Source organism: Papilio machaon, chromosome 3 (genome assembly GCF_912999745.1).
Source record: "Papilio machaon chromosome 3, ilPapMach1.1, whole genome shotgun sequence".
NCBI lineage: Eukaryota > Metazoa > Arthropoda > Insecta > Lepidoptera > Papilionidae > Papilio > Papilio machaon.
The window spans coordinates 1,870,827-1,886,823 of NC_059988.1; the positions used below are offsets into that span (position 1 = coordinate 1,870,827).

The 15,997-nt window shown below is 32.5% G+C and overlaps 2 protein-coding genes across 2 annotated transcripts; both read left to right on the forward strand.

Annotated features, from left to right (window-relative positions):
* Positions 1-2,017: 2,017 nt before the first annotated feature.
* Positions 2,018-13,283, forward strand: LOC106707801 (replication factor C subunit 1). Its single transcript, XM_045686348.1, is given in 17 exon segments — positions 2,018-2,218; positions 2,371-3,052; positions 3,146-3,255; positions 3,592-3,720; positions 3,879-4,266; positions 4,848-4,962; positions 5,087-5,214; positions 5,689-5,835; positions 6,286-6,369; positions 7,873-8,021; positions 8,766-8,960; positions 9,643-9,809; positions 10,317-10,425; positions 10,932-11,077; positions 11,623-11,836; positions 12,265-12,453; positions 13,090-13,283. Coding segments are annotated over 17 exon segments (3,174 nt in total). The 5' UTR covers positions 2,018-2,074; the 3' UTR covers positions 13,168-13,283.
* A 2,287-nt stretch (positions 13,284-15,570) lies between these two features.
* On the forward strand, positions 15,571-15,950 carry LOC106707857. The gene has a single exon (XM_014499301.2). It carries the CDS (start codon positions 15,658-15,660, stop codon positions 15,928-15,930), a length of 273 nt encoding a protein of 90 aa, XP_014354787.1. The 5' UTR covers positions 15,571-15,657; the 3' UTR covers positions 15,931-15,950.
* Positions 15,951-15,997: the final 47 nt, after the last annotated feature.

Genomic DNA, 15,997 nt, shown 5'->3' on the forward strand with positions numbered 1-15,997 from the left:
ACGTGTGTCACAAGAATTAGGAATGTCAAAAAAACAGTCAAAAGAACACTCGCTAATCTCTATCAGCTTAGACCATTCATAAATTGTAAAAATCCTCGTAATGTACCACCTAACACGGTTGTTTTAAGTTTTTGCCATACTAAAGTCGACCCTTAGAAGTGGGAAAGGTTTGGGATCAGGCATGTACAACGTGTTTAGCCATATGTTATAGTTGATCATATTTTAACCTACCATTTTTCTTTTTGGATCAACTTACATATTATGGAGTCTGTAAAATAGTCCTCAAGAACTCAAAAGTGTAACTGTCTGCTGTCTGTCTCTAATTTTGTTAAGTCAATGTCAAAGTTTCAAAAGTTTTTGACATTTACATTTTAATTTGTGGATAAAAAGCGTTATGGATTCGAGTTTTAATAAATTTTAAATGCTGAATGTTGAATATTGCTGAATTAAGTTATAATGTTGTGTATAATTGAAGTGTTAATGTTATAATCGTTAAAAAATTAATAATCTGACAGCGATAATTGAACCATTGAAAAATATAACCAGATTTTTATTTCATGGTTTGGTACATACTAAATTAAATAAAAATAATGTCTAGGGTAAGATTATTTTAATTTGTTATCTCGTTTTCTTTCTTTGCAAAAAAATAAAATAGTTTATCCCACAATTATGGAACAAATGCGAAGAAAAAATATATTGCGTCTAATTATCTTACAAGAATAAAAAAGTCGTCCGTATTATCCTGGTATATATCCCGGACATTAATACATATAAGACACCAATAGTTATCTCTGATAAACTGAAGCAGTCGAAAGTATTGGTATATGAGACGCACAATGTAAAAAATATTTTTTTACAACTACAGCCACTGATTGGAATAGTTGATTGTTAGTTTGTTTACATACATATTTTGATACAACTTTTAAATCCTATCTTATTTAATAGATGTAAATATATTTAGCTTGTTTAGCATTTATGAAAATAAGATGATTTTAATTTTTGCACAAAAATTTAAAATTATTTTATTTTGTTTCTGCACAAAAGGTTGTTATCGTTTAACAACCACGAGTACGTTGTAGTATACGAAAAGTATCTTAATATAAAGTTTAAAGCTACCATAATAATGATGTTCATAAATTAATCAATAAAATTTTACCATTCAAACGCTAGATGCAGCCATACCATATTCTTAAATTTATGGATTAAATTCAGCTATTGGTATGCACAAACTGCATTAAAAAAAACGAAAATATGATCAGATTGCTTGACTGTGACACTATGTATGTGTCAATCACTTGTTATAGATGTGGTTCCCGAATGATAAAATGCATTTCCAATATATCATTGTATTTTAAATATAATCGCAGACTGATAAAATAGTAGATAAGACTTTTATCAAAATGTTAGGGTGGTGGTTGCACTGCAAAAATAAGATTTTTCCATATTTAATTATATAAATTCTTATGAAATATGTTAATTCAGGATAATAGAATAAAGATAAATGGAAATTTTCATAGTACTTTGTACTAACCAATTTGAGTATAGTAATTAGTAAAGGTAGGATTCTTGAATTCTATGCCTATATTAAAGGATATCATTTTAAACATAATTGTAAGTTTGTCATTTGACTACTGTTGTAAAGATAAAATTCAAAATCTACTAATCTTCTAGTTATTTAAAAAAAAGTAAAAAAAAAAATGAGATCCATCTGCAAGCACTTCCTTTCGATTAAAATAATTTTTATCAATATCGGAGCACCAGGGGCAGAGCATCACGGTAACACACATAAAAAAATACAGATGAATTGATAACCTCCTTCTTTTTGAAGTTGGCTAAATATGAATCAATGAATGAAAAAATAAAATGAAAAATTAGTTGTATTCTCAATACTTAAAAAACAGTTTCTAATACATGTTCTTACTGTCTACCTTTATTTTTTTGTGAGTGTGAACAATACTTTATTAAAATGATAGTTGAGTTCTCTTTTGTATACTTAGATATTTAACATAGAAAATATTTTTGTATTAAATATTGCAAAGTTTATTGATTTTATACTATTCACGTGGTACTAATAATGGCTTTAACTGTAACAAAAACATCAAAACACAAGTTGAACCATTTTCAGGATATTCGTTCATTTTTCAAACCAAAGACAGCCATAAAAGATGATGATAGTGATGTTATACCGGAATCACCTCAAATGGAGATCAAAAAGAAGGTATTGATTATTTCCAATTAATTTGTACATTTCAGTACCGATTTGTGAAGTAGATTTCATGAAGACATAAACTAATTTTGAAGTATGTTTGTATGTATTACTTCTGTATGTGAAATATATCTTGTAATTACATTCAAACTGTGTATTTATAGGAGAAGAAGCCACGAAGGAAAAGGGCAATATCAGATGATTCAGATGAAGATGTTCAAAAAAAGAAAATTCCAAAGAAAGAAGAAGATTTGAATAAAAGAAAACAAAATAAATCTAATCATAACACATTGAAAGAGGTTAAATCAGTTGACCTTTTTGATAATGGATCAATAAAAAGAAGTGAACCTTTATTAGTTAAGAAAAATAAGAAAACCGAAACTGGAATTCATTCAGATGATGAATTCGAAATGAGTCTTTTAGAACTTGATCAAATTGAAGAATCGGAAGGTACAAATAAATCAAAAGATGACAATAAAGAAAAAGATAAAACAGAAACAAATCAATCAATGAATAAAAAAATTAAAGGCACTGTAACAAAACTAGAAAAAAGTCCTACAAAAAGAGAAGAACAGACGGTCAAACCAGAAAGAACTCCAAAAGAAAAATCTAAGGAAACAAAGAAAAATTTAGAAAGGGACCTACAGATTAATGATGAAAAAAGTCCAAAAGAAAAATCAAAGCATGCAAAGAATAATTATAAAAATGATACACATAGAGATGATGTTAAAATAAATGGGGTTGAAGAAACAAAGGCAGATTTCAGTGAATTTATTGAAAACAGTCAAACCGAAGAAGTTCGTAAAGGCAAGAAACGGAAAATGGATAAAAGTCTTAATGAATCTGGTAAAATACAATTTATTTTTTTCAAACCTAATCTCATTATGTATAAATGTGATGTAAATAATATTTTATATTTAATGTTGGAATATATTTTAGTTCTCACAGATGAAGAAAGACACGAAAGGAAAATCATGTCAGCAGCACTTTACAAAAATTATTTAAATAGATCTGGACCTAAACATTTAGGTGCAAAAGAAATTCCAAAGGTATGGGAAATTTTGCCATTAGTTTACTTAATCTCTTATTTCTGCCATTATTTGCTTTACTGTGGTTCAATATCAAGATCATTTAGCATCTGTTCAGTATTATACTTATATCTCTCGATGTAAAAAAAAAAATTACATCGCGAGAGATATTGGCTATTTAATTTTATGGTTATTATCGAAAAATTATTGTAGAAAATGTATTATTCTTTTTATAGTAAAATCTGGCAAATGAGCAAGTGGCCACTAGAATTCACCAAAATAGCGAAGTGACGGTTGCCCATAGACATCTGCATTTGTTTTTAATGTCGAATTGAAATAGTAGTTATTTATTTCTAGGGTACACCAGATTGTTTAAAAGATTGTGCCTTTGTTCTAACTGGAGTATTAGATTCATTTGAAAAAGAAGATATTACAAAAGCAATAAACAGTTTTGGGGGGTGTGTTAAAAGTGCTGTAACGAAAAAGGTGAGTGTAAAGTTTTTTTTTTATTTTTAAAATTATTCATAGGAAGCAAAGCCACATTAATATCGAAGTTTAGCGCTATGTTAACAGAAAAGAAAAATTAAAACACAAAAAAACATGTTTATTCAAATTTACAAATTAGTAAAAAATTACATTTCCAGGTAACGCATGTCCTTGCAGGAGAGGACCCGGGTCCAGCAAAAATGGCTAAAGCTGAAGAGCTGGGGATCAAAATAATCAACGAAGATGAATTCTTGCAAATGATTATAGATTTATCTAACAAAAATAAAACTATAATAAAAGAAGAACCTAAATCGGCAAAGAAACAACCCAAAAAAGTACAATCTAAATCACCAACAGATAAAAAAGAGAATGATACCAAAATAGATGTTAAAGCAATAAAAATTAAATCTAAAAGTGAAATTAAAACAGAAACGAAAATAGAAAAAATAGATATAAGTATGCATAAAAGTAAATCTGAGGGAAAATCAGATATAACCGAAAATGCGAACGAAGGAAAAATACAGCAACCGGAACCAACTAATACTGGTATGTTGAACTTTGTCATCCTGATCAAAACTCTTTAGCATACATAAATTGTTTTTTCAGTTCTTTGGGCAATGGAACTAGTGATTGATAAAATTTATAATTATGTAATATACAATGTTTGTCTGTATGTCTTTCCGTAAGGCCTCATTTATTCCGGGCAATCTCCGGAACGGCTGGACCGATTTTGATGGGACTTGGACGGTAAGATAGCTGATTCATAAGGACACATTTCATGCTATTTTTGGAACGAAGTTCCGTATCGCGCGTTGTGAAACGAAGCTAGACGGAAAAAATTCTTACGAGAAATTGTCACGACACTTTTTGCTATAGACGAATGAGCGCTACTTCACCATGGCAACGACGTGACAATATATAACGAAAATTCATAGAAATAAAATGTACTTCTTGTGAAGACTTAAGTTTTTTTATCATAGAATAAACATTGGTTCCTTCACTAATTAATCGAAAGGAACTTCGTTCCATCCGGGTGTCCCAACACACCTCTCAAGTTTTTTTTTTTTAAATTCTGCTGACGTACTAGCTGACGACCACTAGTTCACAATAAAGCAAATGTTTTACAGGTGTCTTCAAATCGGGTGCTCAAACAGTGAACACCATGTTATGGGTAGACAAATACAAACCAGTGAGCGTTAAACAAATCATAGGCCAACATGGACCTAACAGTAATGTTAAAAAGTAAGTTCTGTTAATAATATTTTGCTTGATGTGAACTCCAAAATTTTTTAATCTAGATTGTACTGCAAAGGGACCTTTAACGATTCTGAGTACGGCATTTCTTATGTAATTTGTTATAACACAGACTGACAAATTGGTTGACAAAATGGTATGCCAATCGAAAAGCTAAGCTTCCTAAACCTAATCCATGGGCTAAGAATGATGATGGGGGTTACTATAAAGCGGCCCTACTTTCTGGACCTCCTGGTGTTGGTAAGTTTTTTGAGAAAACTATTTTTTTTTCCCTAATCCCTGCTGCTGTCAGTCAGCAACCTTGGCTTCCTTAAAATTTTCCTTAAATTACTCTATGAAAACTATTTTATTAATGCATTTAGATTATACACAGTTTTACAGTGCAGTTTTGAATATAGTAAACATATTTAGAAGAGCATCGTTGGCTCAGGGGTTAAGCACTTGTAATCTGCAAATCGTGGGTTCGAATCCCGCCATGTACCAATGTTTTTCAATTTACATATGTACATTTACCGAAGTTCTTACAGTGAATAAAAACAACCTGCAACCTGCACATATCTGAGAAGAAATTCAAAGATATGTGTGAAGTCAACCAACTCGCATTGGATCAGCGGTGGTTGACTATGGCCTAGTCCACCTTGACTTAGATTAGGCTCCGAGCTCCTCAGTGGGAAAGCATAGTGAGCTGATGATGATGATTTATTTTGTTTGTAGGTAAAACAACTACAGTGTCTCTAGTGTGCAAGGAATTGGGCTTTGATGTGGTGGAATTCAATGCATCAGATACCAGGAATAAAACATTAATAAAGGAGCAGATCGGAGAACTGCTGACAACTACTTCATTATCAGGATATGCCAGAGGTGAATTATTTTATTTGTTTATGTAAAGGCTAACCAAGAAAAGAAAAATCAAATCTAGGAGATCTTTAATTGCCTTCTTTAATACATAATTACTAATATTATAAACAATAATGTTTAGATGGATGGATGGATGTTTGTTTAAAGGTATCTTTGGAACGGCTTAACGGATCTTGATGAAATTTGGCACAGATGTAGAATATAATATGAAAGAATACATAGGCACACTTATTAGGTTTTTTAAATGTCACGCGCACAGAGTCGCGGGCGACAGCTATACTTAGAGCCATATTTTTAAGCAATATGGCGAGATTTTTATGTCAGTCCATGCAAATATCTAAAAACATGTACTTATCACTGTTATAGGTATTAAGTACTTTAAGTTATACAAAACAGAAGTAAACCTAACAAATTTTGATTTAAAAAATGTGTAAAATATGATTTTTTTAACAGGTGATACAAGTAAACAAGCTATTTCAAAAAAACATGTTTTAGTAATGGATGAGGTTGATGGTATGGCTGGTAACGAAGATAGAGGTAAGTTACTTGAAAATAATTTTAATAGTTAATATTAGGTCCTTACATATGAAATTGGCGTTTTGTATGGGAGGAACAAAAAGTCGAATATTTTTTCATATAATATATTTAATTAATCAAAGTATAAACCATTATTTTCTATGCACTTTTGAGGATGTCTTAGACTTTCCAATTGAAGCTCTTCTAATTTAGTAGCCGTCTGTTGCGCAGTGTGTGGTCTAGCGTTGTCGTGAAGCAGCAGTGGCGTGGAGCGATTGACCAGCCTAGGTTGTTTAGCCGCTAGCTTTTCCATCATGGTTTGCAATTGCTGACAATAGACATCAGCCGTAATAGTCTGGCCAGATTTGAGAAAACTGTAATGAACAATACCGGCACTAGTCCACCAAACGCTTACAAGTAACTTTTTTGGGGTTAATTTTCGCTTGGGGCAGGATTTGGCTGGCTGGCCAGGATCCAACCATTGCGCTGAGCGCTTCCGATTATCGTTAAGAACCCATTTTTCATCACAGGTAATGATTCGGTTTAAAATACCTTCATTATTGTGCCGGTTTAGTAATGTAACGCAACAGTCGACGCGCGTTTGCCGGTTTGCTTCAGTCAATTCGTGAGGTACCCACCTTTCAAGCTTTTTAATCTTCCCAATTTGCTTCAAGTGAATTAAAACAGTTTTATCACTAACATCGCAGCCTTCAGCTAACTCGGACGTGGTTTGCGATGGATCCGCATCCACAATAGCCTTCAACTCTTCATTATCAACTTGAGTCTCAGGCCGTCCACGGGGCTTGTTCTGCAGATCGAAATTTCCAGAACGAAAACGTTGGAACCAAAAACGAACTGTGTTTTCTTTTGCAACACGACCGCCATACACATCATTCACCCTTCGAGTCGTTTCCGCAGCACTAGTGCCACGGCGGAACTCGTACTCGTAAATAATGCGATATTTTAAGTTTTCCATTTTGTAAAATGAGTGACGCAAACAGAAAAAAACAGAAGAAAAAAAACAAATGAATGACGGTCATCGAACCACAAATACATGAGTCTATAGCTGTACAAATTTGAATTTGGAATTTCTTACCAAAGAGGAGAAATTCGTGATTAAAGTGACCAGTACGAAAAACGCCAATTTCATATGTAAGGACCTAATATTACTATGCGAATGTTTAGATGGATGGATGGATGTTTTTTTGAAAGTATCTCTGAAACCAATCAACGGATCTTGTAGAATTTGGCACAGATGTAGAACACATAGGCTAATTATTAAGTTGTTTTTTTTTTTAATTCACGTACGGAGTCGCGAGCGACAACTAGTTTGTTGACTTAGTTTACAATATGACATTTTGATTCAATATTACATAGACTTAAGTGAAAAAAAACATTGAAAAAGTCAATGATTCATTTGGTTTACAAATATCCATTAGTTTATAAGTCTAGTGAGTTTACAAACTGACTACTTTCATAATGTTAGTGCTATAAAAATATATTTGATGTAATTTTTGTATGTAGGTGGTTTACAAGAATTAATTGGTTTAATAAAGTCAACATCAGTGCCCATAATTTGCATGTGCAATGATAGAAATAGTCAGAAGATGAGATCACTGGTCAACTACTGCTACGACCTGCGCTTCAACAGACCAACTGTTGATCAGATCAAGGTATTATATTTTTTATATTTATTTTAGGAACCTTACATATTAAATGAAAGATTACAATTTAATAAAAAAAAAAATTATATCAGAGTACATTTTGTCATGTATTTGTCATTTATAACATAAAAAAAAACAAACAGAAAAACCGAAAACTTTTATATCTATATATATAAAAGAAAGTCGTGTTAGTTACACTATTTATAACTCAAGATCGGTCGAACTGATTTAGCTGAAAATTGATGGGGAGGTAGCTTAGAACTAGGAGACGGACATAGGAACTTTTTTATCTTGTGTGCATTTTTTTTATTCCGCGCGGACGGAGTCGCGGGTAAAAGCTAGTAGTAAATGAGTAAATAAGATAACCTAAAATACTCTTATGGTGATTGATCTAAATTGAGAAAATAATCTTTAATTTTATTTTTTATAATTACACTTGAATCTTTAAAGATGTCAATGATGGATAGCTTATTAATTTTGTTATGATTGGGTGATATACGATTAAGTGATGCTGGTACTCCGGTATTGCTTTTGGATTATTAAAGGGGTTTAACTGACGAATCAATCTGTTAAAGTCATTAAACAATGTATTTATGTATGTATATATTTATTTATAATATAATATCAGATAAATGTTATTTGGCAGGATTCGAACCCAGGATCTGCCATACAAATCAAGTGCCTAACCACTGAGCTAACGAGGTCCATTATATATAGCATGTAAGATGTTAATGGAGCTTAATGTTTTCGTAGTCAGCGATGATGTCGACGTGTTTCAAAGAGCACATAAAGATCCCTGGCGAGGCGCTGTCGCAGCTGATCGTAGCCGCGGGGCAGGATGTGAGGCAGACGCTGCACCTGCTCTCAATATGGGCCGCAGATCCCAACCTCGCTGATTCTGAACGTCTCAAGAATGATGCTAAAAGGATCAAGAAGGATATTAAATTGGTAACATTCACATTAGTTATTGTAATAATTTTTTTTTTATTGTTAAGATGGTAAACAGACTGACTTAAATCCACAGTGGAAGGGATAGAAAGGGGATATATACCTTTCCTATGTGTCCTCTCCTCTGTTAAATCCACTTCAGCATCCTTTACTTATAAGAAAATGGTGGGAAAAGAAAAAAAAATTAGGCTTCCGACACACACACTCATCTAACTAACGCGGAATTCCACTTGACGCTTGTCTTCTGTGTGGTTTAGGTATTTCACAAGGCGTTTCGGTCAATTCGTGCAACAGATATTGCTGGCGTCTACCACTGTTAAATTTTTAACCCCCTTGTATCTTCTCTAATAACCAGGGCATAGGTGTCAAACTCAATATTGCAGAGGCCCATATATTAAATTTTGAATTCGTAGGTAGGCCAGATAGAAAATAAAAAAAACTGAATTTTTATTTATTATTTATATTTATACGTTTTATTTATTAAATTAGAATCGAATGAAGTCTTATAACTTCTTCTTTCTGTGACACATTGCGATCGCGGGCCGTATCTTTGACATAACTGTTCTAGAGTTTTCTTTACCAAAGTTTCACCACAATCTATTCGTTTACAAGTTCATAGATAACAAACATAAATGTTTCCATTCTTATATCTTATAGTTTTAAGGTAAATTTTTTTTCTCAGGGTCCATGGGAAGCAGTAAGAAAGGTGTTTACAGAGTCTGAGCACAAGAACATGTCAATAAATGACAGATCGGACCTCTTCTTCTACGATTACAGTCTGGCGCCGCTCTTTGTGCAGGAGAATTACATACAAGTGGTGCCACATTGTCCCAAGTAACGTTTTTATTTGTTTGTTTACTATATTTTTTGAATTATAAGTTAAAACAGGGTTTTACAAAGGCGATGAGTTTTTGTATGAGAGAACTCAGCATCATCATACCAATATATGTCCCCACTGATGAGCTCCGAGCCTGACCTAAGTCAGGGGTGACTAGGTCATAGTCAACCATGTTGGCCCAATGCAGGTTGATTTCACATAAATCTGAATTTCTTCTCATATAGGATAAATGTATATGTGTACATCGAAAATCGAGAAACACATTGGTACATGGTGGGATTCGAATCCAGGACCTGTAGATTGCAAGTCAAATGCTTAACTCTTAAGTCACCGACGCTTGACGAAGAGAAAAGAATAATTAAAAAAAAAAGCAAAAAAAGAAATAATTTTATTATTAAAACTTCAGTTATATTCACAGGATATCATTTAAAGATAAAAATATTTTCCAGACTACATGTAAACAAATATTGAACAGTATATAAATGTATGATAATTGAAAATGAACTGTAAATAAACAGGTGCAAGGTATTGGATCGTCTGAGCATGGCATCGGACAGCATCAGCCTGGGTGATCTGGTGGATGCGAGGATACGAGGCAGTCAAGCTTGGAACTTACTGCCCATACAGGTATGTTCACAATTTATTACACATACATTAAATGTGTATCATATACATGATTACTTTAAAAAAAGTTTTTTTTTTTTTTTTTTAATAGACAACATTTAAATAAACAAAATGACAATAATTCCAAAAAGACACTAACTAATCGTTAGCGTAATTTTTTTTTATATTATTGGAGGGTCTATATCCATTGTGGATTCCTGTAGTCTAGACTTATTTTGAAAATTAAGAAAGTCGTGTTAGTTACACTATTTATCACTGAAGATCGGTCGAACTGATTTAGCTGAAAATTGATGGGGAGGTAGCTTAGAACTAGGAGACGGACATAGGAACTTTTTTATCTTGTGTGCATTTTTTTTATTCCGCGCGGACGGAGTCGCGGTTAAAAGCTAGTTTTAAAAACTTCGTTCCAAAAATTAAAAAAAACAAATAAAAAATAAAGTTTTTCTTTTTTTAACTGCATATTTATTTGTATTATGTATGACTATATAGCAATATGTTTTTGTTGCCAGGCGATGTACAGCTCGGTGATCCCGGGACAGGCGATGGCGGGACACGTGGCCGGTCAGATACAGTTCCCCGGCTGGCTGGGGAAGAACTCGCGCGCCGGGAAACTGCAGCGCCTCGGACAGGAGATACACGCGCACACCAGGCTCAGGTGATACCACATACACACATACAAATTCATACAAAAATATATTATCATCTCTTTCCTTCTCTCCGAAACTTTGACAAAGGAAACAACTGTAAAAAAGTTGAAAGTAAATTAAAGGTATTAAAGTGTCTTTATAATCTAACCCAATATTATAAAGATGAAAGATTTTTTTTTTATTATCTAATATATAAAATTCTCGTGTCACAGTTTTCGTTCCCGTACTCCTCCGAAACTGCTTGACCGATTCTCATGAAATTTCGTGAGCATATTCAGTAGGTCTGAGAATCGGCCAACATCTATTTTTCATTTTTTTTTAACCGCGCGGACGGAGTCGCGGGCGACAGCTAGTATTTTATAAATTCTTTCACTGTTGGAAAGCTACATTATATCCGAGTGACATAGACTATTTTATTACTAGTTTTTTTTTATAATTTCACGCTTATGACGTCGCGGGCAACTGCTATAGAATATAGAAGGCACTCACTTTCTGTTCAAAATATTTCTCTTCTCTCAGCTAAATTTCAAGCTTTGTCTAAATAAACTTTTAGCACCTCCGGTTCGAAGTCTTCAATATTCCTGGACTATGCTATGCACCTGCGAGATGCGGTTGTACATCCGCTACTCACTCACAAGGCTGACGGCATCCAGCAGTCTCTGGATGTACTGGAGTCTTACCATCTCCTGAGGGAGGACTTGGATTCTCTCATTGAATTGTCCCTGTGGCCCGGACAACGCAATCCTATGATATTAATTGATTCTAAAGTAAGTGGTCATAAATTTTATAAGTTCTATATTAATCTTACTAATGTTATAAATGCAAAAGTTTAGAGTTTAGATGGATGGATGCATGGATGGATGTTTGTTTCAAGGTATCTCCGGAACGGCTCAACAGATCATGATTAAATGTTGCACAAATGTAGAACATAGTCTGGTAATTCAGCGCGGACGGAGTCGCGGGCGACAGCTAGTTATTTGTAAATAGCAGTTATCAGTTATTTATACCCCACTTTATTTCACTGTTTATATCAATTAAAAAAAAAGATTAAGATTTTATTGAATCTACAAACATTGAAAATTTAAACTTCATAAAAAATACTAAAAAAAAAATTATAAAATAACTTAATTAAAAAATATTTCATAAGAAATCTTAACCTATACATGATCCATTGTATTATTTAACAATGACTCAGGTGAAAGCAGCAATGACTCGTCTATACAACAAGCGCGCGAGTGCGCTGCCATACGCACCTGGCGCCGTGCGACGCGCAAAACCTACGGATAACGACCTGCAAGACACAAACGACCTTCTCGAACAAGACGAGAACGACCAAGAAGATAAACAAGAGGATAGCGACCCAGAGAACGACGCGATGATAAAGGTAATGCTACAAGTATAATGAAATTCCAACTTAACAGCGAAATACCGAATTTAACTCTACTTCTAAATAGTCCTCGCAATAATATAAAGCAGCTCGTAACTAAACTAAATGTCAGCCTGTCCGCGATGACGGATGGAAAGAGACTGCCATGAGCAGCAGCGCATGCTTCCTTATAAAACTTTTTGTGAGACTACCCGCAACAGTACTTCCGTTCCTAACACGGTATTATTCCAAAACAACATGGATGCCGCTTTCCTACCTTATCATTTGACAAACTCACTTAAATAACTGATTAGTGATAACAATTAATTTAAATTAATTAATATTTTTGATGTGAAACATCTGTAGGCTCACTTGTAAACCGAATTGTTGGCGTGGCGACGCTTGCCGTGGCGACGGGTCGCCACGCTATACTGAGGTATATATATATATATATTATTTTAATAATATCTTTTATACATATTACTTGTACACACACGATGTTTCACATCTGCCAAGCGTCCCATGACGGCTTACATTTTTTTTTAAATATTAAACTGGATGCGTACATCTCAAAAATCACAACACAATCCTAACTTATTTGTTACGGAAGCTTACATTTTAAGAAAGGTTAATATATTCTTTATTTGTTAACAGAAAAAGAAAGTCAATACAGATAAAGCAGCGTCTAAAGATAAACCGAGTACAAGCAAGGAAAAGAAGAAAAAGAAATAATAAAAAATACTACTTGAACAATAACTTGGGTGTATCTTTTTATGATGTATCTTTTACAAGCTAATATAAATACTTGAACTCTTGCAAGCTAGTTATGGAAATTGTATGTAGTGATATTATTTAATACTAGCTTTTACCCGCGACTCCGTCCGCGCGGAATAAAAAAATAGAAAACGGGGTAAAAATTATCCTATGTCCGTTTCCTGGTTCTAAACTACCTGCCCACCAATTTTCAGTCAAATCGATTCAGCCGTTCTTGAATTATAAATAGTGTAACTAACACGACTTTCTTTTATATATATAGATTATATTACTTTGCATTATAAGGCTCATATCCTCAATCTCTTGCCTAAAGGTACAAATAAACAGTATTATAAAATATGTTTGTAAGATTTTAAATCATGTAAGAAATGATAAGAGGTTTTTACTATACTAATATTAACTAGTTGGGTTGTTGTTTTTTTTTTTATAAATTATTGGTACGTAAAATTACCAATTATTAAATCCACAGTGACAAACAGCATGAAATCAACATTTTGTATTATAATGTAGAACTTTGTAAAAAAAACTTTTTTTTTCTAAAAGTCTTAAACATTTGCTTATAATATGAAAATACACAGTTGGAAGGAATTGTATAAAATTCTAATTATTTAAATTGGTTTTGACCGGTTTCATCAGAAAAGAACAACCCAGACAATTACTTCAAATGCTTCTAATATACATTTGTTTTGAAATCTAAGTTAGGCTTCATACACATGGCTACCTAAATCTTTAAAACTGGGTGGATTTTTTCGGCATCTAAAGGTCCTATTATATGTTGTGAATTTTTATTTTTATTTTCCTTAATGTAAATTACGGAGATAAAAAGTAATTATTGAAACAGATTTTTTTTTTTATTTCCTGTATCATTTTTCCTTCATAGCACAGAATACATGAATGAAAACTAAATACAATGTAGCTATAAAAATTAGCTTTGTTTTGGTATCTAAAAGAGAATCTTTGTACAATAATTATTGATGAAGTTTTTAAAGAAATAAGGTTTTTTGCTTCTCCTGAAAAATTTGATTTTTCCTATTACGGGGTTATTCCGTGAGTGTGTCAATATAACTAAAACATGTTATCTCTGTTCTTGTGATTTGGATAGGTCTTTCAACAGTGGAAAGTTTACTGATTGAAACATTTTGTCATTATAATTTTGTTTATTTAATGAATGGTGATGTATAAGAAGTAATTAAGTTGAATCAAGTTTTTTATTCAAAGGTGTTTTCAGCATTATGTGATATTCAGATATTTGCTGTAGCACTAACTATTGTATGATGTTAAAAAAAATTGTGTTACAATTACAAGTAATTAAGTTATTTGTATTATTTTATTTTCCTATACTTTATATTTTCTATTGTCTCCTTTGCATACCTAAACTGGATAGACTTTGATGAAATTGAAAATGGTGTTACTTAAACTTTATCACTTCGGTTTTCTACATTTATATCCACAATACACAAATATACACAATTATTAATGTTTTGGTCATTGATTGATACAAACAAGAAGCTAGTGTTGCACAGAAGTTACTAAGAAAACCACAAATAAATAATAAAACATATCATAATATAATCAAGTTTATTACATAATTGCCACTAATTTCACATTTTAGTTCAGTTCGTTTTTAATCCTTTCGAATTTTCGCTACTCTAGGGTCGTCGGGCCTCATGATTAAATAAACTTGTTTGTATCTTTTGTTATCACCATCCCTTTTATTGTAATTATATACACCCAAAGCTCCTAAGCCAATACCAACGATAGCAAGGCAAGAGGAAGCCATAACTTCTGGAATTTCATGCCAACCTTGTTGGAAAAGTTGGCCGATTGTTCTTCGTGTGGCCGGAGCAGCCATTTATGAAGCCGTGTATAAATTCTCACAAGCGAAGTGGTTTCTAAAGGAAATGAGATTTTCTAGGTTTTTCTTGACTTGATATTGATACTTCTACTTGCAATTTCAAATGACAGTTGACATAGGAGTGTCATAAAATTTGACAGTGAAATTGACACTTGGCTTTAATCAATTTTATTATTTTTGGATTTTTGGCTACATGTCCTTTAGCTACTATATTTTGAATAGAAAAAAAAAACTATAATATAATCAAAGTAAGGCGTGAGTTTTACATAATAGTATAAAATATATAAGATATTTTGCGATATGATTAAGCATCTTATTCTTTTAAAAAAAAAACGAAAAATTTACAATATAATTTCAATATGGAGTACATAGATATTACTTGATTAAGTAGATATACCCAAGCTAACATTCAAAACGACGATGATAATGCAAAAATATTTAAGCTAAACTTTGATGTATATAGCCAGGTATAACATGATAAAGAATTGTAATAAAAGAAAACAAAAATGTTATAATTGACAAGCGTAGTAAATTTGACGAAGGGGTCTTTCAAATTTATTTAATTAACAATTGTATTCTATAAAAAGTCCAAAATGCCTATGCCTCAGACAATTGGTCATCAAGTCAAATTTGCCAAAACATTGTCTGGATTGATCAGACGAGGTTGGTGGGAAATTCCAGAAATTATGGCTTCAAGTTGTATGGCTGCAATCGGTATTGTTCTTGGTATTGTTGGAGTCTACAACTATGAAAAAAGAAATGGAGATAATAAGGAATACAAATCTGTATACATGATTATGAGACCAGATGATCCAAGAGTCTGTCTTTTGAATAATCCAGTTTATACGCAATATAAAAGATTTTAAGGTTATTAAAAGCAGTATGTAAACGAAATGGCTCTTTTATTGTAAAATGTAGTGATTAGTTGCTAAG

Coding starts and splice junctions, on each gene's coding strand:
- LOC106707857 (XM_014499301.2), top strand. CDS start 15,658: ATGCCTATGCCTCAGACAATTGGTCATCAAGTCAAATTTGCCAAAACA.